The following is a 21,448-nucleotide window of genomic DNA, read 5'->3' as shown; positions in this document are numbered from 1 at the left end:
AGTTCCTATGCTTCCTGGCTGATGTTTTGGTCACTTTTGAATGCTGGCGGTGCTTTCACTCTAGTGGTAGCATGAGACGGAGTCTACAACCCACACAAGTGGCTCAGGTAGTGCAGCTCATCCAGGATGGCACATCAATGCGAGGTGTTGCAAGAAGGTTTGCTGTGTCTGTCAGCGTAGTGTCCAGAGCATGGAGGCGCTACAAGGAGACAGGCCAGTACACCAGGAGACGTGGAGGAGGCCGTAGAAGGGCAACAACCCAGCAGCAGGACCACTACCTCTGCCTTTGTGCAAGGAGGAGCAGGAGGAGCACTGCCAGAGCCTTGCAAAATGACCTCCAGCAGGCCACAAATGTGCATGTGTCTGCTCAAACGGTCAGAAACAGACTCCATGAGGGTGGTATGAGGGCCCGACGTCCACAGGTGGGGGTTGTGCTTACAGCCCAAAACCGTGCAGGACATTTGGTATTTGCCAGAGAACACCAAGATTGGCAAATTCGCCACTGGCGCCCTGTGCTCTTCACAGATGAAAGCAGGTTCACACTGAGCACATGTGACAGACGTGACAGAGTCTGGAGACGCTGTGGAGAACGTTCTGCTGCCTGCAACATCCTCCAGCATGACCGGTTTGGCGGTGGGTCAGTCATGGTGTAGGGTGGCATTTCTTTGTGGGCCGCACAGCCCTCCATGTGCTCGCCAGAGGTAACCTGACTGCCATTAGGTACCGAGATGAGATCCTCAGACCCCTTGTGAGACCATATGCCGGTGCGGTTGGCCCTGGGTTCCTCCTAATGCAAGACAATGCTAGATCTCATGTGGCTGGAGTGTGTCAGCAGTTCCTGCAAGAGGAAGGCATTGATGCTATGGACTGGCCCGCCCGTTCCCCAGACCTGAATCCAATTGAGCACATCTGGGACATCATGTCTCGCTCCATCCACCACAGAGTGTCCAGGAGTTGGCAGATACTTTAGTCCAGGTCTGGGAGGAGATCCCTCAGGAGACCATCCGCCACCTCATCAGGAGCATGCACAGGCATTGTAGGGAGGCCACACACACTACTGAGCCTCATTTTGACTCGTTTTAAGGACATTACATCAGTTGGATCAGCCTGTAGTGTAGTTTTCCACTTTAATTTTGTGTGTGACTCCAAATCCAGACCTCCATGGGTTGATAAATTTGATTTCCATTGATCATTTTTGTCAGCACATTCAACTATGTAAAGAAAAAAGTATTTAAGAATATTTCATTCATTCAGATCTAGGATGTGTTATTTTAGTGTTCCCTTAATTTTTTTGAGCAGTGTTTATATGAAAAAATGTTACTCAGAACTTGGGGGGGGGGTAAAATCACCTGCTTCAGCCTGCAGAACACCAGTTGGGGAACCCTGGTATATGGGGTTTCCAAGGCCTGAGTGCTGGTCTTGCAAATAAGTACAACAAACAATTGGGAAGGAAAACTATAGACATTGTTTTTTAAACAGTGCACTTAGAGTGGAGAGGGGTTTAGTAGGAAACCTTACTGGCTGTGTGAAACATAAGAATGTGAGGTCTGTGGAAGACATGATCTATAAGTACTGATGCAGACGAGCTGGCTTCCTGCCCACATTTGGCCTCTTCCTGGCAACCAACATCAGTAAAGGGCTTATAAAAATATGATCAGTGGTTGTTTGGTAACTTCCTGTTCTATTGTCAGACCCTGGACGGACTGTTTGCAAAAAAAATTATATGTAAGCAGCGCCGGTGCGGAATGTGCACCATTGAAATAATTCACTTCCAGCGTAATGTAACAGACTACACAATTCAATTGTGAATGAGGCGTAAGAGTGAAAAGCGTGTTGGGTTGGTTGAGCTAGCCATTTCTTCCAAACATCTGAAATTAGCCATCAATAGTTGGGTTCAACAAGGGATGTGGTTGAAAGTAAAAAGATGTGGTGGCAATAGGTTCTCCCGTCATTTGTCATCTTTGCTCATGATGTCACCCTTTTTACTTCCAAATTCACAGTTACCTACAGTATGGGGATGTAGGTAACCTACAGTATTTTGACACTTAGGACAGGTGTATGACACGTACCTCAACAACCTCCATCAGACAAATACATTGAATTGCAATCATTTTATTCAATAGCCTCCAGAACGGACCTTTTTTTCCACATTCATCATACGGTACATAGTATCAATCTTTTCAGTGATGGAACAAACATTTAGTCCAACATTGAAATCTCCACCCCCCCCGGCCCCAACAAATAGGGGCCTTGCTACAAAGCCATTAAGCAGTGTTCTTTCTCAAGTCCATTCGGAACATCTGTCCATGTCTTGAAGGGGGCCTGTGAAATGAAATGGTGGGAGGACGTCTGAATTGCCCGCTCTGCATCAGGGGGTAAATGTCTCTTTCCTCTGGTGAGAGAGGGTTAGGTGTAGTAGCAGTGAATAGGGTTATTGATGAAGGCTGCTTTAGGCATCGTCGTCCGAGGTGTCGCTGCTGCTGGTCTCCGTCTCCTCCGTGGTGTCGGTGGCCATTTGGAGGTTGCTGGTCTTCCACACGGCCAGGGAATCGATGGGAGGGCCGTTCTTCAGGAAGCTGTTTCTCCTCAGACCATTCTTCTGCAGCTGGAGGGAAGAAAACAATTGGGCGGGGTAAGGGACTGATTTCAGAAGGAATGAACTTAAAATGTCTGTCAAAGCCTACAGAGAGCTGGAGTGAGAGTGTGGTGGTGAGTTAGTGTGGTTGTTTGTGACAATGTGTGGGTGTTCGTGACCTTGTGGGCGACTAGGCGTGAAAGGCAGTGAATTTCTAGAAATGTACAGTTGAAGTCGGAAGTTTACATAAACTAGTTTTAATGACTCCAACCAAAGTGTTTCAACCACTCCACAAATGTCTTGTTAACAAACTGTAGTTTTGGCAAGTCGGTTACGACATCTACTTTGTGCATGACAAGTCATTTTTCCAACAATTGTTTACAGACAGATTATTTCACTTATAATTCACTGTATCACAATTCCAGTGGGTCAGAAGTTTACATATACTAAGTTGACTGTGCCTTTAAACAACTTGGAAAATTCCAGAAAATTATGTCATGACTTTAGAAGATTCTGATAGGCTAATTGACATAATTTGAGTCAATTGGAGGTGTACCTGTGGATGTATTTCAAGGCCTACCTTCAAACTCAGTGCATCTTTGCTTGACATCATGGAAAAATCTAAAGAAATAAGCCAGGACCTCAGAAAATAAATTGTAGACCTCCACAAGTTTGATTCATCCTTGGGAGCAATTTCCAAACGCCACGTTAATCTGTACAAACAATAGTACGCAAGTATAAACCCCATGGGACCACGCAGCAGTCATACCGCTCAGGAAGGAGACCCATTCGGTCTCCTAGAGATGAGCGTTCTTTGGTGCAAAAAGTGCAAATCACTCCCAGAACAGCAGCAAAGGACCTTGTGAAGATGCTGGAGGAAACAGGTACAAAAGTGTCTATATCCACAGTAAAAGTCCTATATCGACATAACCTGAAAGGCCGCTCAGCAAGGAAGCCACTGCTTCAAAACCGCCATAAAAAAAGCCAGACTACGGTTTGCAACAGCACATGGCGACAAAGATTGGACTTTTTGGAGAAATGTCCTCTGGTATGATGAAACAAAAATAGAACTGTTTGGCCATAATGACCATTGTTATGTTTGGAGGAAAAGGGGGGGTGCTTGCAAGCTGAAGAACACCATCCCAACTGTGAAGCACGGGGTGGCAGCATCATGTTGTGGGGGTTCTTTGCTGCAGGTGGGACTGGTGCACGTCACAAAATAGATGGCTTCACAAGGAAGGAAAATGATGTGGATATATTGAAGCAACATCTCAAGACATCAGGAAGTTGAAGCTTGGTCGCAAATGGGTCTTCCAAATGGACAATGACCACAAGCATACTTCCAAAGTTGTGGAAAAATGGCTTAAGGACAATAAAGTCAAGCTATTGGAGTGGCCATCACAAAGCCCTGCCCTCAATCCTATAGAAAATTTGTGGGCAGAACTGAAAAAGCGTGTGCGAGCAAGTAGGCCTACAAACCTGACTCAGTTACACCAGCTCTGTCAGGAGGAATGGGCCAAAATTCAACCAACTTATTGTGGGAAGCTTGTGGAAGACTACCCGAAACGTTTGACCCAAGTAAAACAATTTAAAGGCAATGCTACCAAATACTAATTGAGTATATGTAAACTTCTGACCCACTAGGAATGTGATGAAAGAAATAAAAGCTGAAATAAATCACTCTACTATTAGAGATTCTCTACTATTAACTGACATTTCACATTTTTTAAATAAAGTGGTGATCCTAACTGACCTAAAACAGGGAATTTATTAGGATTAAATGTCAGGAATTGTGAAAAACAGTTTAAATGTATTTGGCTATAGTGTATGTAAACTTCCGACTCCAACTGAATGTATGGTTATTGTAAACTATAATGATTTGTTTGACAAGGGCACATCAAATGTGACAGAGTAATGAGTGTTTTATGACAGACTGGAACAAAAAAGTGTAGTAACAGACCACTGCTCTAAGGGAGGGGGTGGAGAATACTGCAGTATGAATGGATGGAGGAGTAACTAACTACCTGTTCACTGATGGCCTGGAACTCCCTCATCTCATCCTCCGTCAGAGGGGCACACGTCTCGTCACTCTCCTCCTGCCAACCCATTTCTTTCAATAACCTGGGGAGGGAAGATATTCACTTTTAGGATTTCTATTTTCTAGCAATTGTGCCTCTACAATTATGAGCCAGACAAAAGGGAAGCACATTTTACCACACCCACTTACTCGGTTGCTCCTCCAAAACAATCCTACTAACAGGGCCTAAAACGTTTTTTGTCTACCAGCCACTGTGGAAGGAAATTTTCTAAAATCTACCAGCCACTCAAGATATTTGACTAGCCAAATGTTTGATGTTGTGCCAGAATTACACCAACAAAACAGAAAAGACATAAGCATGCTTTGTAATGTTACTAAAAAACTACATGTATTACTATAAGAAGTAATGTGGTATATTGTTTAATTTCAATTAATTTTCTTTTAACCAAAATGATGAAACATTTTCACCTGCCCCTTTAAGGGCGGGAGGTTACTGTGAAAACACGACTCGTGCCTGAGCTTGAGAGTGTGACTAGTAGCCACGTTGTCTTCTCTTCCCTAACAGCTGAAACGCAAACATTGAAAAACAACCTGGCTTGTGAACAAAACCATTTAAATAGCCAAGAAACATACTTATGCCTGTGCACAGCGCTTCTAAAAATGTATCTTTGCTCAGCACTTCACGTGCGTACAGGCCAGTGTTTCTGCGTGAGGTGGGATAGGCTATAGGATTCATAGTTCTATTACTTTGTGTGATTAATTTACCAGATTTGAAACAAAATGGCAGAAATACTTTGAAAACAGTTACTGCAGCATTTGTTTTACTTCACTATTTGTATTCACAAATGCGAGTGAAATGCTGGCACTGTGGAGCCCTGACCACCCTCCAACGTGGCTGGTGAAATAGACATCTTAGGCCCTGCCTACTAGCCCCGACCACTTCAGTATTTGCAGATATGAAGGGACCGGAAACCTGTGATGTGTGCATTAAGTTACTTAATAGAGCATCAAAATCTATTTGAGACAAAATGCTAATACCGGTCCCATGACCACAAAATGTTAAAGACAAAAACTAAACCAAAGCATGGATTGCCGTCATACATTGGCCATAGACTGCTTACAGGGTATGGAAACCAAAATGCCATTTTGTAATTTAAGTGAAGTATCCCTTTAATAACATCTGGTTGCTTCAGATCCACAAACGTTTGGACATCCAACTCTGACATCACCTTATGGCAGTTGAAATTTAAAATGATTAGGGTTAAGGTTTAGGGTAGGGACGTCCCAAGGAATTCGGATAGCACTAACCCAACTGTTGTCAGAACGGTCCAGTGTTTACCTGTGCTCTGCCTCCAAAGAGCTGGATAGCACCTCCTGCTGGGGGAAGGTGGAGGAGCGCAGCACTTGCTGCCTCATTGTTAGTGTGGTCATGTTGCCGTTCTCCTGCGAGAAACTTCGCTCGCAACGGTTGCGGTTCTCGTCCCCGCAGCCCACGTTGCAGTTCTGCGGATGGAAACCATCATCATGCTGAGGGGTGAGAGAGCAAAGGTCAAGGCTGTGTCACATCACACAACTTCTCACTGAAATAACTATTTAAACACGATAGGATGATGGGCAGGCGAACGTCTGTCATCATGAAGGTGTAAAGGCAAGAAAGACGACGTTATGACGGGAGTTTAAGGGTGTTACAACAGCCACTTCTTTGTATGATGGCCATTCAAAGTGATGTCAGTGACTGATACACCTTCAAAACACACTTCTCTGTACATTTCTTGAGGGGTAAAAGTTGTTTCTCTCTTTGGGTGACACACACCTTGCAGTGGTGATAAAGGTCCTCCTCGTCCACCATGTCCTTTTTGAGGGCTTTGAGGAAGGTGCTCTTGCGGTCTGAGCGTGTCATGCGTGTCAGACGCATCATGAGCCGCGGCTGACTGCCCTTGTCCACCGGAGATGACGAGCTGGAGCGACTCGCCTGGGAAACACAGCAATTAGTCAATCATTCCAATGTACATTCCTAACGATCATTCCTTCCCTCTAGCCTATATCAATCAATAAATCCGTCAATAGACACCAAACCAAATATCAACCATTAATTTATAAAAAAATAAAAACATATCAATCATTGGTTAATTTGTTTCTTCAATCAATACTATAAAACTGTGTGCATTGGCTTTTTACAAAGCCAACCGAAAATGAAACCACAACATGACATGACAATCTCACCTTGACTGGAAGACTGACAGATATGGGGATGGGGCCCTTGTAGAGGGAGGGGCCAGTGCCGTTGCGGGAAGGGGCTTGTTGTTGTTGAGGAGTGGACGTGCAGGTCTGTGCTGGTGTGGGCTGCTCCCTGGAGACGCGCTTGATCACCATCATTTTCGAGCCCCTGGATTGAGGGTTGGGTGGGTGTTCTAAATAGACAAAGCAGGACGAAATACCACAGCTTTTCAATTTACTGCAAAATGTAAAAGCCTCACTAGAAAAAAAAAAGGTACAGTTATTTAAAAAGGTTATTTAAAAAGGTACAGTCATTAAAGCTGCAATATGCCTTTAAAAAACGCTCCGCCATGTCCCGGTTGCTAAAATTCTAATAGTTTGCCAAATTTCAGTTTGTGTGACAAAACAAGCAGTCGAGTTTATAGAATCATTCTACCTTCTAAAAACTGCTGTGAATATCTTTTAAAAAACAGAAAATTGTTTTTTTCAGCTGGTGTACATAACCAAAAGTAAAATATGCAAAAACAGAACTTAAGAACAGAAAGCATAGAAATTGCTCACATATCTACTGCTTCTTAGACTTGCTTTCAATGAGAATGACAGAGCTATAACTCACAATTCGCTGTGAATTTGGTCAGCGTTGCACAAAAAGTTACATATTTTAGATTTAAATATGTATTATCCTATTTTGTCCAAATGGGCAACCAAAGGAGACAACTGCATCAAAGTCAAATCAAGTTGGGGATAGAGAGAGAACAGATTGGGAGCTCACCCCATACTCCAGTGGCAACAGCTTTGTCACGGCTGACCTCTCGGTCCGCATCAGGATGGAGTGATGGCTGAAAGAATAACAGCAGGCATCTTACAACACAAGCAAGTTGTGTAGGATAAATCTGATACGTGGCAAAAACAAAGTTCTTTAAATAATATGACAAAATTCCCTATCCATGTGTTATGGAAGACACTAACATAATGTTAAATACTAAATGAGGAATTTAGGGGAGACAGATTGAGGAGTGTTTCCTAAAGGGGAGTTGGGAGAGCCAAACCAATATGTAATGGCTTGGACGATAATTGCGTGAGATTGGGTGATGACTTCAAACATTGTTTTTTTTTATTGGACTATTTCGTAGGGTGGGTCATTGGGCTTCCTCACTACACCACTCACAAAGTCTTCAGCTTCAAACTGTTTGCGTCTGTCCCCATCGTCCCTGTGGCCTTGCTGGCCCTCGGGCAGGCCTTTGCTCTTGGAGCGAGGAGAAGGTCCGCCACGCTGGAGGGGAGGGCGTGAGCTGGAGCCCTCGCTGCCGTTCCGGACCCCCCATCCGTTACCCTCCTTCCTAGAGAAGATTCCTGTGAAACATACAACTTGGCTTTACCAAAGAGTATATAGAGCAGGGTTCCCCAACTGGCAGCAATTTGATTTGGCCCCCTAAGTTGAGCAAAAAATATATATTTTGTTGTTGGACGAGAGACAAATCAGCTCCAAGTGATTTTAATTCAGGGAATATGATCCAAAGTATTCCGATGTATAATAGAGAGATGTGTAATTGTATACAAATGGAAGCAAGATTTGAAATGATTATGTTTTAGTCAAATATTTGATCTGTTTGGCTACTTGCGGTCAACTTAGTCTACAAATGATTTATAATTATGTTCCGGCCCCCTGACCACCCACTCAAGACGCTTTATTTATTTTTTACATTTGTCCCGCTGAATCTAGCTGATTAGCTCTGGTATAGTGTCCCTCTATCGCACAGAGACAGACACATGGATGGATAGCTTGTTGGATGGATAGCTTGTTAGATGGGTAGACAGCCAGACAAGCAAGTGGTTAACAGAGACACTGAGTGAACCCAGCTCTTGGTTGATTCATTCTCGCTAACATTAGACGTTCTAACCCAGTTCCATACCCCCAGTGCGTCCGTTGACAGGCTCTGAGTCGTCTGATGAGTTGTGGCGTCTGCGACTCACATCCCCGTGGTTGTCCAGACATTTGGCAGGAGACTGGAAAGACTTGTCACAGACCTGAGAGGGCTAACACAAATGGACAGACCGTCAGGCTAACGAATCCTCCGGACAACAACCATCACGTTATGTACGGTGTGCATCTGACATGAACAGAAGACACATGTTTCTTCTTGTGCACATACCCACACCGGACATGGGATACACACAAACACACGAAAAGTACAAAACCACAAACACAAAAGGTACCTTGGCTGATGAGGGTGCTGTGGGAAAGTTAAGCCAGGCTGGAGTGAAGTCATGCTGCGCCATTTAGGTTTGCGTCTCCAGTGAGGTGGGCAAGACATCAACACATCATTTCTCCAGCCCCTGAATAAGAGAGATAGAGGAGAGATATAGAGAGACAGTGAGAAAGAGGCACTGTGGAGTCTTAGAGAGAGACTGTAGTAACTGAGCCAACTCCAGGATTTATGACAGTTTGTTTATGGGCATTAAGCCCAATGACTTCTCAATTGAATTCACTTTCAAGTGGCACACTACCAACCAACTGATACAATGCAAGGGACTGAATGGAGTTGTTCCTTTTCCAGTCCCTTTAGCTTCCCATTAGGTGTAGCAGACAGCAGATAAAATTCATGCGGCAGTGAGTGACATCCAACCCTTGCGTGACATGAAACAGAGTCCAATGGAAGTTTAAGCTGATGCAACAGAGCTATTCACCATTACAGGGCCCGACTGAAGGAGATCAGAAGGACCATGACAGTGTCACGGCTAGGGATGCAAAATTCAAGGTTCTTTCAATAAAGTCCCTGGCTTTCCCAAAATCACAGTTGGAAGATTCCCGTAATGAGGGAATAAGGAGGAAATGTATAAACCTCCAACCAGGATAGGATGAGTGTGTATAATTTGTGGAATGTTCCAACAGGAATCTGTTACAAAAACGTAGAGAAGTACAAGGTTGTCAACAAACAACGCATAGAAAGTAGCCAGATCAATTCACCTAGCTTACTAGCTACAGAATAGGCATCAACTCACCACGTAGCTTATTTTTTTATGTTTGTCCATAGGCTACCAGAGTGACAGACATTTTTCAGAATAAACGTGGTGAGTAAAAACGTAATTAAATAGCCCACTCCCTACCAGTTATCTTATTCTGCAGCTATACGACTTTGTATGTGTTGTTTGTTGGCAACCTTGTTATTTACTAAGTGTTTGGAACAGATTCCTGTTGGAATGTTCCACAAATTATACCCACCTGGATTGGATTTCTGGAAAACTAGAAAATGGAGGATAACAAAATGGTTCTCTCAGGGTTGGTCATCAGTTAGTAGTCTCCCAAATACACAGTTGTGAATGGAAACATCAAATACTACAAAAGGAAGCATGGTTTGTACTACTGGCTGTCAAAATGACAATTCATGAATCATGAACGTTGTGTGAGAAAGAACCTTGCACTATATTTCTCTGGGTATGCGTGTCTACTATATGATTATGCATCCTGCTATCGGCAAACAACACTTTGTTCAAATATGTCAGAGCCTTTCATTATCTCAGTGGACCAGAATGCCACACAGAGCAAGCAACATAATCATTGTGACAAGAGACCAAAGCATAGAAGGGACCTCTATGTAAGATTATTAACTGCTTAGGGACCTCTATGTAAGATTATTAACTGCTTAGGGACCTCTATGGAATATTCATTAACTGCTTCCAACTGGGAGGCGTTTTAATCTCTTTAAAATCAAAACACTGGGAAGTCTGCCGTCGCATTTGATTTCAACAGCCAGACAGTGTTTGAACTATTAACATGACCGTCTAGTGAGATAAGAGGTCAGAATCAAGATTCAACCAGCAGCCTTTTGTTTCTCTCACTACAGACCATTGCAGATCTGTTTCCAATTGCCGAGTAGCTCACAAGCCAAACATTTTTGAGGTCGAACAATACTAATTGTACATGTTGCTGGATAGGTGACGAAAGAGGAAAAAAAATATATCAACATTGCTTACTACCATGGCTTGATGTATAACAATGCAAATATCAAGTCATCCTTGTTGTTGCAAAACATTTGGGTGCAATAAATTCAAAGTCATACAAACCAGCTACGGAGGACTGAGCAGAGGCGTCTCCTGTGCTGTAATCCCAAAATTCTCCTAGTGTTTTTGTTCTCACAGTCAGTTATCCAGTTAATCTGCTCCCCACATGTATCGTGCAGATAGGGTCAATTACAAAATGTTCACGTTGATAATCCCAACTAACTTTCCATTTTTGCCACGTAATTCCAGTTCCCAGAATGATTAAATCCTTTAGAGATGTTGAAGGAAATCCAACGAAGTTCTCACCCGACTTTACAAAAGAGACATTTGGGGTGGATTTGCTACAATCCCCTTAGGAAGGATTCAGTGATTTTGTAGGGGTTTTAACTGCCCAGATACCATTAACTCATATTTGTTCAAATCAGGCGATAAAGTGTTAGTGTGATCACATGTTGCCAAAAATAAAGTTAGCTAGCTAATAGTAACTACAGCTTTCAAAAATGATTAATTTTTTGAGAAACATTTGGAAAACTTGGAAGAGGAGACTAAAGCTGGTCAGTGCAGGATGTAAGTCCACACACATATCAAAGTCTCAAATAAAATGCTAAATTAAATAGTTCTTCTGTAATTCCACAAAACCAGTCCACATGTTCAGATGCTGATTTATCCCATTCAGTGCAACTCGGACGTTGAGCCAATAGTAGCAAGTCACGTCTCTCTTCCTTGATGATTGGGATATCCTATAACGTGATGAAGTTCAGTGTTCACCTGTATTCCAAAAGAGAAAGAATGATAGCAGTATAGTTCGCTAAGACTTGCGTTAAACGATACATAAGGCTGATTGCTAGTTAGCAGGCTAGAAAGTCACGTTAGCGGTACCTTTGACAGTTACAGCTAGCGTAATATTACCTAGTTGGCATTATATTGAATAGACTAATAGCGCAGAAAAAAGGGAAACCTAAGGGTTAGTTAAAAGTATTTGACTATAGCCTGTGCTAAATTTGCAATATGGGTCACATGGCTGTTCACTCTACGATCAATAACGTTACATTTTAAACACCAGCTAACGTACACAAGTTAGCTGATGTTACTAGCTAACGTTAGCTAGCTAGCTCACTCAACTCTTGAATGTCAGCTAGCTAACTCAGCTACTTGACCAGGTAGCTAGCCAAACAAGCTAATGCTACTCCATGTTATTGATACGTTCAGTGAGCCATTCCACAATACTTACCTTTCAATGATGCCAAAGCTCTTCCGAAAACTTCGTTAGTTAGCTACATTGCAGATAGTGACTCCTTCATGCGGTTCAACACAAGCTGATGTTGGCTAGCGTCGTTAGCTTGCAGAATCAGTCTGTCACAGCTTACTCGCTCGTGCCCCCTTAAGCAGTTGTCATTCGCTTTTTTTGTTGTTTCGTAAGACTAAGTTAAGACGCTGATATGTACGTATAAACCGTATCACACTGACCATCTCATTAACTTGTTTAAGTGTTTGCAAATTCCTCGCTTATTTTTTAATTTTTGCCGCTTTTGCCTGTCTCCTTCCCAAAATGGCGCTGATACAGCAATGTTTCGCGAGAATCTCGTTGGCCAAAGTGAATAACCCCCCGCCCCCCTTTTTTCCCACGTATGTGGCGCTGCCATAGACTGTAAAAAAAAAATATGAACGACGCCATCGATGACGTCACCCCATTGTCTCCTATGAGAATGGTCAGTGGCGCGTTTCGCCCGAGCATCTCAGCCCGGAGGACATAGAAAGAAAGAACAAGTTGTGGCCAACGATCATGATAGCACGAAATGAGGGAAAGGCTGCTTACTTCGTCGGAGGACGAGGCTTCATCAACGGTTCAGAAATCCATATTCCTCCCTAAAAGAAATCCATATTCCTCCCTAAAATCTCACTTGAAGGAACAGGTTGACGGTTTCAGCCATGGTATTCTCATTTTCCTTATGTTGTTTACCAAACAAGCATCAGGTGACTATTTTTCAGGAATACTCAGGTATTTCAATTTATGAGTTTGTTCTTGTATGACCAGAAGACCTATTTTGTTTACAAACTTACGAAGAAGATTGAAAGCTGTATTTATGTTTTATGTATACAGTAACTAAGATACTGTTTTAAAGGGCATACAGGTCTGCTCTGACTTTACACGGTTATTTGCTCTATTTAGTTATTAATACTTATTTCCAAAAAAGGTCTTAGAAACGTTTATATGTAAAAAAATTAAAAAATCTATTATTTTATGATCAGTTTTCATATGCACTTAAAATAGTAGGTACCCTTTTATTTAAATTATTATTTGTTGTTTTATTTCTCAGAATAGTTCCTGATTACACTAAAGAGGGTTTTTAGTCTCTCTTACTACAAGAACCCTTGGTTTGGTCTTGAACATAATTTTCAGTTGAGTTGAATTTCAAAGCCAGATAACGTCTAGCTCAAAGGTTATGGAATAAGCTATTTTCACTTTAAATTGACTTAAATGGGGCAGATCTCGGTTCCTTATCGTTTACGTTCACTGCTCCTACGTCTTTGACTCATCCTAGTACAGTTTATACTTTTATATAATCTTTGTTGTTTTGTCTTTGTCTATAGTTTCTCTTAATGCTAGGGGGTTACGAAACAATGTGAAGCGCAAGGCCTAATTTTTATTTGCTAAACAAATTTCAAACAGATTTTTGCTTTTTTCAAGAGTCTCACTCAATTTCGGCTGGTGCCAACTTCTGGAGGTCACAGTGGGGCAACGATATTTGGCTTTCCCATGGATCTGAACACTCCGCTGTTGTCACTACAATGAAAAATACCTTTGGTGATAATATTCTACACTCGGAATGTGACCCCTTTGGTCACTTTATTTGTCTTGTGATCCATTACAATGACATTACACTCATTACTGTAAACTTCTACGGGTACAACACCAAACATGAGAATGATGAGTTACAATGACATTACGCTCATTACTGTAACTTCTACAGGTACAACACCAAACATGAGAATGATGAGTTGCTTGAATCTATAGAGAAACATATACTTCATTGGTTATCTACATTTACCAATTCGTTATTATTGATAGGAGAGGACTTTAACATTACAATAGATACTTCAACTGATAGATGGCCCCCAGGTAGGCCAACCTATCAGAATTTGGGTTTAATACTTTTTATGGATAAGTTTGATCTTACTGATATATGGAGAGAGAGGTTTCCGGCCAACAGATCATTCACTTGGAGTAACAAAACGGGTTCCAGACAATCCAGAATAGATGTTTGGCTTATATCCAAATGTATTGATAGTGAGTGTGTTACTACAAATATTTGTACTACTCCCCTCACAGACCATAGGACTATTTACATTGATATCAAAATATTTACCCCTGATACTAACCTTGGTAGAGCATCCTACTGGAAGCTAAATAGCTCATTATTAAATAATGACATAGTTAAATTTAAGGTTAAAGATCTGCTCTCACACTTTTGGGAAAGGGCTTGTTAAGAAAAATCTTATTGCGAGAACTGGGAGCTCTTTAAATTTGAGGTGTCCAAATACCTTAGAAAATATAGTAGTAATCTTGCTAAGACTAGAAGAGCTGAGGAGGAAAAGGTGATCATTAAGAAAACTTTCTCAGAGGTCTCCAGCTGACCTCTCGGGGGAGGAGAAGATGGAACTAATTGAGTTACAAAATAAACTGGATAATATATATAAATTAAAAGCAGAAGGAGCCTTTATTAGATCTAGGAAACAATGGATTGAGGAGGGAGAACCGAATTCATCCTATTTCTTTAGACTTGCGAAATTTCACTCTAAAAATAAAACTATTCATAAGTTAAACATTGATGGCGTTATTACAGATGACCAAAAATTAATCGCTAAATACTGTAGCAATTTTTACAGAAAATTGTATAGCTCTACGTACTGTCAGGAATCCACGGATATGTTTTTTAACTCACTGAAATATTCACTCTTTCAGTGATATAGAATCTAAACAGTGTGATGAACCCATCAAAGTTGAAGAGATTATAGAGTCTATCAAACACCTAAAGAACAATAAATCACCAGGTGTTGATGGAATTACATCAGAATTTTACAAATTATTTTCTGAACAAGTAGCTCCCTTCCTATTTGAAGTCTTTTTAGAGAGTATTAAAAACAATGTTCTCCCTCCTACAATGAGTCAGGGGTTATTAACGCTGATACCTAAGCCTAAAAAAGAAGTGCTGCTCATCGATAACTGGCGTCCAATTTGTCTTCTTAATAATGACTAAGATATTAGCCTTACTACTTGCAAAAATAATTAAAGAAGTCCTGCATGCAATCATTGATGAATCACAGTCTGGCTTCATGAGGAACAGACATTTCTAACAACGTCAGACTAGTATTAGACATACTTGACTACTCAGACGTAATAACTGAGGATAGCTTCATATTATTTTTTGATTTTTATAAAGCATTTGACACAGTAGAGCATCAGTTTCTCTTCCACTCCCTTGAAAGACTTGGCTTTGGGGATTTTTTATGTAAGGCTATTAAGACTCTCTATGCAAATGGTAACAGTTCTATCAAATTGAAATATGGCACCTCACCTAGATTTGAGTTAAAGAGAGCAATTAGGCAAGATTGTCCTATCTCTCCGTACCTGTTTTTATTAATCACCCAACTTCTGGCGAATTCTTTAAATAATAGTCCTGTACAAGGTATTTCCATAGCTGGTAAAGAAATTATTATAAGCCAGCTGGCTGATGATACTACACTTTTTCTGAAAGATGCTAACCAAATTCCCATATCGATCACTGTGATACAATCCTTTTCCAAAGCGCCTGGTCTATATCTTAACATTAATACATGTGAACTCATAGCTGTCAAAGATCGTGTGACACCTTCATATTATGGTATTCCAGTCAAATAAGAACGTACATATTTAAGCATAACCATTACAAAGGATCAGAAGTCTAGAGGCTTACTAAATGTTAACCCTCTTATAAAAAAACCCAGAAGAAGCTAAATCAATGACTACAGAGGGACTTATCTTTAAAAGGTAGAGTCCGAATAACCAAGGCTGAAGGTATCTCTAGACTAACATATGGTGCTCTATCTTTAGATCTTGACAGTAAAATAAGCAAGGAGATAGACCAGATGCTTTTCAACTTTCTTTGGAGAAACCGTACCTATTACATTAGGAAAACTGTTGTAATGAATACTTATGAGAATGTTGGACTGAATTTTCTGGACTTTACTACTTTAAATAATACTTTTAAGATCAATTGGATAAAACAATCCCTTAGAAGACCCACTTCTATCTGGAATTTTATTCCTCATCATGTCTTCTCTACTTTTGGTGGCCTTAACTTCATGTTGTTTTGCAATTATAACATTGACAAAGTTCCAGCTTTTCATCGGCAAGTTTTCTTGTCATGGTCCTTAATTTATAAACACAATTTTTCTCGACACGGATATTATATATGGAATAATCGGGATATATTGTATTAAAAAAAATTTGTTTTTAGAATATTAGTTCCGAAATAATATCCTATTGGTGAGCCAACTGGTAAATGCAGAGGGTCTTTTACTCGGTTATAAAGAATTCTTATCACTTTGCAAGGTCCCTGTAACACCTAAAGATTTTGCAATTGTTTTAGATGCCATTCCCTCAGGTGTTGCTATGTTATTCAGGAACGTGTCAAGACCTGACCCTCAAAGCCTACCTTTTATTGACCCTGTTGACTCATCAGTAGGAAAGATTTATTTCTCTTTTGGTCCATTCAACAACCGAGCAATACGAACCTTGTTTCAGCAGGATGTTGTATTATGTCATGCCTTATTGGAATGGATTTATTGATAATATCTGTTGGGAAAAAGTTTGGATGTTGCCACACACATAACTACTTGTTAGCAAAATTCAGGAAGTTTCCTTTAAAATTATTCTGAAATATTATCCTGCCAACCACTATATGAAGAAGTTTAAGGAAAACATCAACTCAAATTGCTCCTTTTGTAATGACCACCCAGAAACAGTGTTGCATATTTTTTGGCATTGTATACATGTAAGAAAACTGTGGCAAGACATCAGTAGGTTTATAATTGAACACATTTATGAAGATTTTATACTATTATGGAGAGATGTACTGTTTGGATTCTTTACATACAATAGAAATGTAATTCCTTTCATTATTCTTTTGGCCAAATTTCATATACACAAATGTACATTTACAAACAGAAAACCACATTTTCATACCCTACAAAAATAAATTGAACTGTATTTTAAGACAGTTAAATGCTCTACTAACAAAAAAGCTGTTAGAGTTGTAAGTACATGTATGTCCCTTAAGGTCCTTGTGTAATTGTAATGTGATATTGTACCCCCTAGCCCCGCCCCTAGCCCCGCCCCTAGCGCGATTGTCCATTGTTTGTAATCTATGTATGCTTGTGTTCCCTCGTGTGCTTTATGTATTGATTTGTTGTTAATTAAAAATATATATATAAAATATATATATTATTAAAAAGTCAGTGGCGCGTTTGATCAGGAAGTGTCAATTCAGCGTGTCGCCATCTTGCTATCTGGAGGAGTTTTTGGAAACATTGCATGTGCAGTTTGAGGTACTCCAGGTTGTGACGTTGGAGGCTACTCTCATGGAGTATGTCAAGATGAAGGCCGACTGAGGTACTGCAGGCTGCCATGAGCAACTAAATTATCCTTTTAACTTAATCTGTGTGTGATTTTAAAGTAATCGGTTCAAGGATATACATCTGGTGAAATAAAAGCAATTATTGGTACCATCATTGTGTTCAAATGTTTTTTTTATATCCACGGATATTGACTACAAAGATGGCCGTTTTCCCATTCACTATAGTGGGGGATCCTGTTTTCTGGAAACAATGCCTGGGGTACAGCGGTGTGCCTTCAACTTGAAATACTCAATGGTAGCTAATGTGGCTATTTTTCCCCCTCCCTTGATTTTAGTTCAAGTAGGATAGCAGCCTACACAATAAATATCTAATATTATTTATTTATTATTATCTGCTAACCATGTGTATGTGACAAATAAAATTTGATTTGAAGGGCACTGTGGCGTTGCTGTTCATGCCCTCCCTCCATAGGCAAGATGCAGTGGATGGTATAGAGTACAGTATATACATATGAGATGAGTAATGTAGGGTATGTAAACATGTAAAAGTGGCATTGTTTAAAGTGGCTAGTGATACATTACATCAAGATGGCAAGATTTTTCCATTATTAAAGTGGCTGGAGTTGAGTCAGTATGTTGGCAGCAGCCACTCAATGTTAGTGATGGCAGTCTGATGGCCTTGAGATAGAAGCTGTTTTTCAGTCTCTTGGTCCCTGCTTTGATGCACCTGTACTGACCTCGCCTTCTGGAAGATAGCAGGGTGAACACGCAGTGGCTCGGGTGGTTGTTGTCCTTGATGATCTTTATGGCCTTCCTGTGACATCGGGTGGTGTAGGTGTCCTGGAGGGCAGGTAGTTTGCCCCCTGTGATGCGTTGTGCAGACCTCACTACCCTCTGGAGAGCCTTACGGTTATGGGCGGAGCAGTTGCCGTACCAGGCGGTGATACAGCCCGACAGGATGCTCTCGATTGTGCATCTGTAAAAGTTTGTGAGTGTTTTTGGTGACAAGCCGAATTTCTTCAGCCTCCTGAGGTTGAAGAGGCACTGCTGCACCTTCTTCACCACGCTGTCTGTGTGGTTGGACCATTTCAGTTTGTCCATGATGTGTACGCTGAGGAACTTAACTTTCTACCCTCTCCACTACTGTCCCATCGATGTGGATAGGGGGGTGATCCCTCTGCTGTTTCCTGAAGTTGACGATCATCTCCTTTGTTTTGTTGATGTTGAGTGTGAGGTTATTTTCCTGACACCACACTCCGAGGGCCCTCACCTCCTCCATGTAGGCCGTCTCGTCGTTGTTGGTAATCAAGCCTACCACTGTAGTGTCGTCTGCAATCTTGATGATTGAGTTGGAGGCGTGGGTGAACAGGGAGTACAGGAGAGGGCTGAGCGATTGCGTTGTCTGTGGACCTATTGGGGCGGCAAGCAAATTGGAGTCGGTCTAGGGTGTCAGGTAGGGTGGAGGTGATATGGTCCTTGACTAGTCTCTCAAAGCACTTCATGATGACATAAGTGAGTGCTACGGGGCGGTAGTCATTTAGCTCAGTTACTTTAGCTTCCTTGGGAACACCTTCATTTGACAAGCACCACCGCCCAGCAACAGTGTGGGAGGTAGCTACCTAGTATCAGGGTGACAGTCACAGTAAGCACACACATGCAACGCATGAAGCAACAGTTCACCCATCATCAGTACTTTTTTTCAAAAAGAAACCATCGTTGGTTTTATAACTGAACATTTAAAATAATTTGTGTAAAACTAATAGTGAAATACAAAGACCAAACTGGGTATGGTAGCTCAATGTAAGGTTGTATGTTAGGAAAAAATATGTCTAACGTATAGCAGAGTGCTTTTGACACGCCCACTTCTTTAGACACGCCCATTACTTTTCACACTCACACTCATTTCGACACACACAACTTTCCAAATATCCACTCCTTTCCACACACCCACTCCTTTTGACACGCCCACTTCTTTAGACACGCCCACTACTTTCCACACACCCACTCATTTCGACACACACAACTTTCCAAATATCCACTCCTTTCCACACACCCACTCCTTTCGACACGCCCACTACTTTCCTTTCGACACACCCACTCGCTACATTGAGCTGCAGATACCCTCTTCTCCTTTTTTTCTTCTCCCCACACCAATACAAAAAGACACCTCTGGGACCTGTCTGGAACAGTATGCCATAGAGAGCAATAGTAATGGCGTCTTTTTGTAGGCTCTAACTTGTTGGACAAAGCCTATGGAAAAATTAATGGCAGCTCTATGGTGAGAAACATCTCGGTTCCTAAGGCAAAAACCCTGTGTTACCCGGGAGCACAAGAACAGGACATCACAAGGCTGCTTCCGACTGTTCTACCACAGATGCCGGGAGCTGACACTGTCGTAGTCCATGTGGGGTCAAAAGACATCCGGAGAGCTAGCTTGGAACATTTTAAAGGATTTTAAAGAACTGATTTTAGCATTAAAAGCATTAAAACAGCCAATCATTTCAGGTCCAGTACCATCATTGGGCCGCAGGTGTGAAAGATTCAGCAGACTGCTGGCATTACACATCTGTCTAAAAGATTACTGTAGCTCTGCTGGAGTTACTTTAATAGATAACTTTGACACCTGAAAACAGTAGGTAGTCTACAGGAATGACGGCGTCCATCCAAATCATCTTGGCTCCTGGACTCTGTCCACGCACTTCAAGTCTGCATTGAAACAATTACTTTTCAGTTGTCCAAGACCAGCTCAGTTAATTCCTACCATTGTGACAATGAGTCGTCATAATGCTGCATCAAATGTACCGTATCCTAGGGGCATTGGCAAACACAACATAAGTAACTTAACTTTTGTGACCCTAATTGCAATGAATACCTCGGATTATACTACAGCTATGCAGTAATCATGAGCCTGTGAACCAGTTACACTGTTAGCACTGAGGCGGTGTGCCCTAGTAGGAAGACCACTTTGTGCAGCTCACCCTGCACTATCAGCTCCAATATAAATAGCATGGGCAAGTCTACTTAAGATAAGCTTCTCAGTACAGCATTAAAAACAATCAAGCAACCCAGAAAAGTGCTAAAAATAGCCCATATTAACATATGCAGCCTGAGAAACAAGGTCCATGAAGTCAATAACTAGCTTGTAACAGATGACAGTCATATTCTGACTATCTCTGAAACTCACTTAGATAATACCTTCGATGATACAGTGGTAGCAATACATGGTTATAACATCTACCGAAAAGACAGAAATGCAGACACGGGCGGTGTTGCAGTCTATATTCAGAACCACATTCCTGTAAAGCTTAGAGACGATCTAATGTTAAATACTGTAGAAGTAATATGGCTACAGGTTCATCATAAACTTTGATTTGATATGCCTCACCTAACGCCCATTCTTGTGGGAAGCTGCTATAGACCACCAAGTGCTAACAGTCAGTAACTGGATAATATGTGTGAAATGCTTGATAATGTATGCGATATCAACAGAGAGGTATATTTTCTGGGTGATTTAAATATTGACTGGCTCTCATCAAGCTGCCCACTCAAGAAAAAAATTAAAACTGTAACCAGTTCCTGCAACCTGGTTCAGGTTGTCAGTCAACATACCAGGGTATTTACAAACTGCACAGGAATAAAATCATCAACATGTGTTGATCAGATCTTTACCAATGCTGCAGAAATTTGCTGTAAAGCAAAATCCAAATCTATACGATGTAGTGATCACAATATAATAGCCATATGTAGGAAAAGCCACGTTCCAAAGGCTGGGCCTAATATAATGTATATGAGGTCATACAATAAGTTTTGTAGTGATTCATATGTTGATGATGTAAATAATATTTGCTGGTCTGTGGTGTGTAATGAGGAGCAACCAGAAGCTGCACTTGACACATTTATGAAATTGCTCATTCCAGTTACTAATAAGCAGCACCCATTAAGAAAATGACTGTAAAAAACATTTAATCCCCTTGGATTGATGAGGAATTGAAAAATGGT

The 21,448-nt window shown here is 41.3% G+C and overlaps 1 protein-coding gene across 3 annotated transcripts; it reads right to left on the bottom strand.

Moving 5' to 3' along the window:
• Window positions 1–2,096: 2,096 nt before the first annotated feature.
• LOC112220001 (vasculin) lies at window positions 2,097–12,435 on the bottom strand. Of its 3 annotated transcripts, none has more exons than XM_024381533.2 (11): window positions 12,064–12,435; window positions 10,896–11,600; window positions 9,048–9,167; window positions 8,744–8,867; window positions 7,999–8,183; window positions 7,603–7,669; window positions 6,837–7,024; window positions 6,427–6,585; window positions 5,953–6,116; window positions 4,600–4,696; window positions 2,097–2,605 (listed from the first exon to the last, which is right to left on the bottom strand). In XM_024381533.2, the coding sequence occupies exons 3-11, from the start codon at window positions 9,108–9,110 to the stop codon at window positions 2,450–2,452; spliced, it is 1,203 nt and encodes a 400-aa protein (XP_024237301.1). In that variant the 5' UTR covers window positions 9,111–9,167; window positions 10,896–11,600; window positions 12,064–12,435; the 3' UTR covers window positions 2,097–2,449. The 3 variants fall into 3 exon arrangements, with proteins under 3 accessions (XP_024237301.1, XP_024237299.1, XP_024237300.1); XM_024381531.2 differs by having other exon boundaries at window positions 5,953–6,140; window positions 12,064–12,434; XM_024381532.2 differs by lacking the exon at window positions 10,896–11,600 and having other exon boundaries at window positions 5,953–6,140; window positions 12,064–12,434.
• Between the last annotated feature and the right edge of the window lie 9,013 nt (window positions 12,436–21,448).

Source organism: Oncorhynchus tshawytscha, linkage group LG20, assembly GCF_018296145.1.
Source record: "Oncorhynchus tshawytscha isolate Ot180627B linkage group LG20, Otsh_v2.0, whole genome shotgun sequence".
NCBI lineage: Eukaryota > Metazoa > Chordata > Actinopteri > Salmoniformes > Salmonidae > Oncorhynchus > Oncorhynchus tshawytscha.
The sequence above is the reverse complement of the archived record's forward strand: the minus strand, read 5'-3'. Positions and strand labels throughout refer to the sequence as shown.

Excerpts from the sequence above, each read along its gene's own strand:
- LOC112220001 (XM_024381531.2), bottom strand. The coding sequence starts at position 9,110 with ATGGCGCAGCATGACTTCACTCCAGCCTGGCTTAACTTTCCCACAGCA. Across the intron at positions 7,670-7,998 it reads AGTTTGAAGCTGAAGACTTT|CCATCACTCCATCCTGATGC; the intron begins GTGAGTGGTGTA and ends TTATTCTTTCAG. Across the intron at positions 6,586-6,836 it reads CTGTCAGTCTTCCAGTCAAG|GCGAGTCGCTCCAGCTCGTC; the intron begins GTGAGATTGTCA and ends TGTGTTTCCCAG.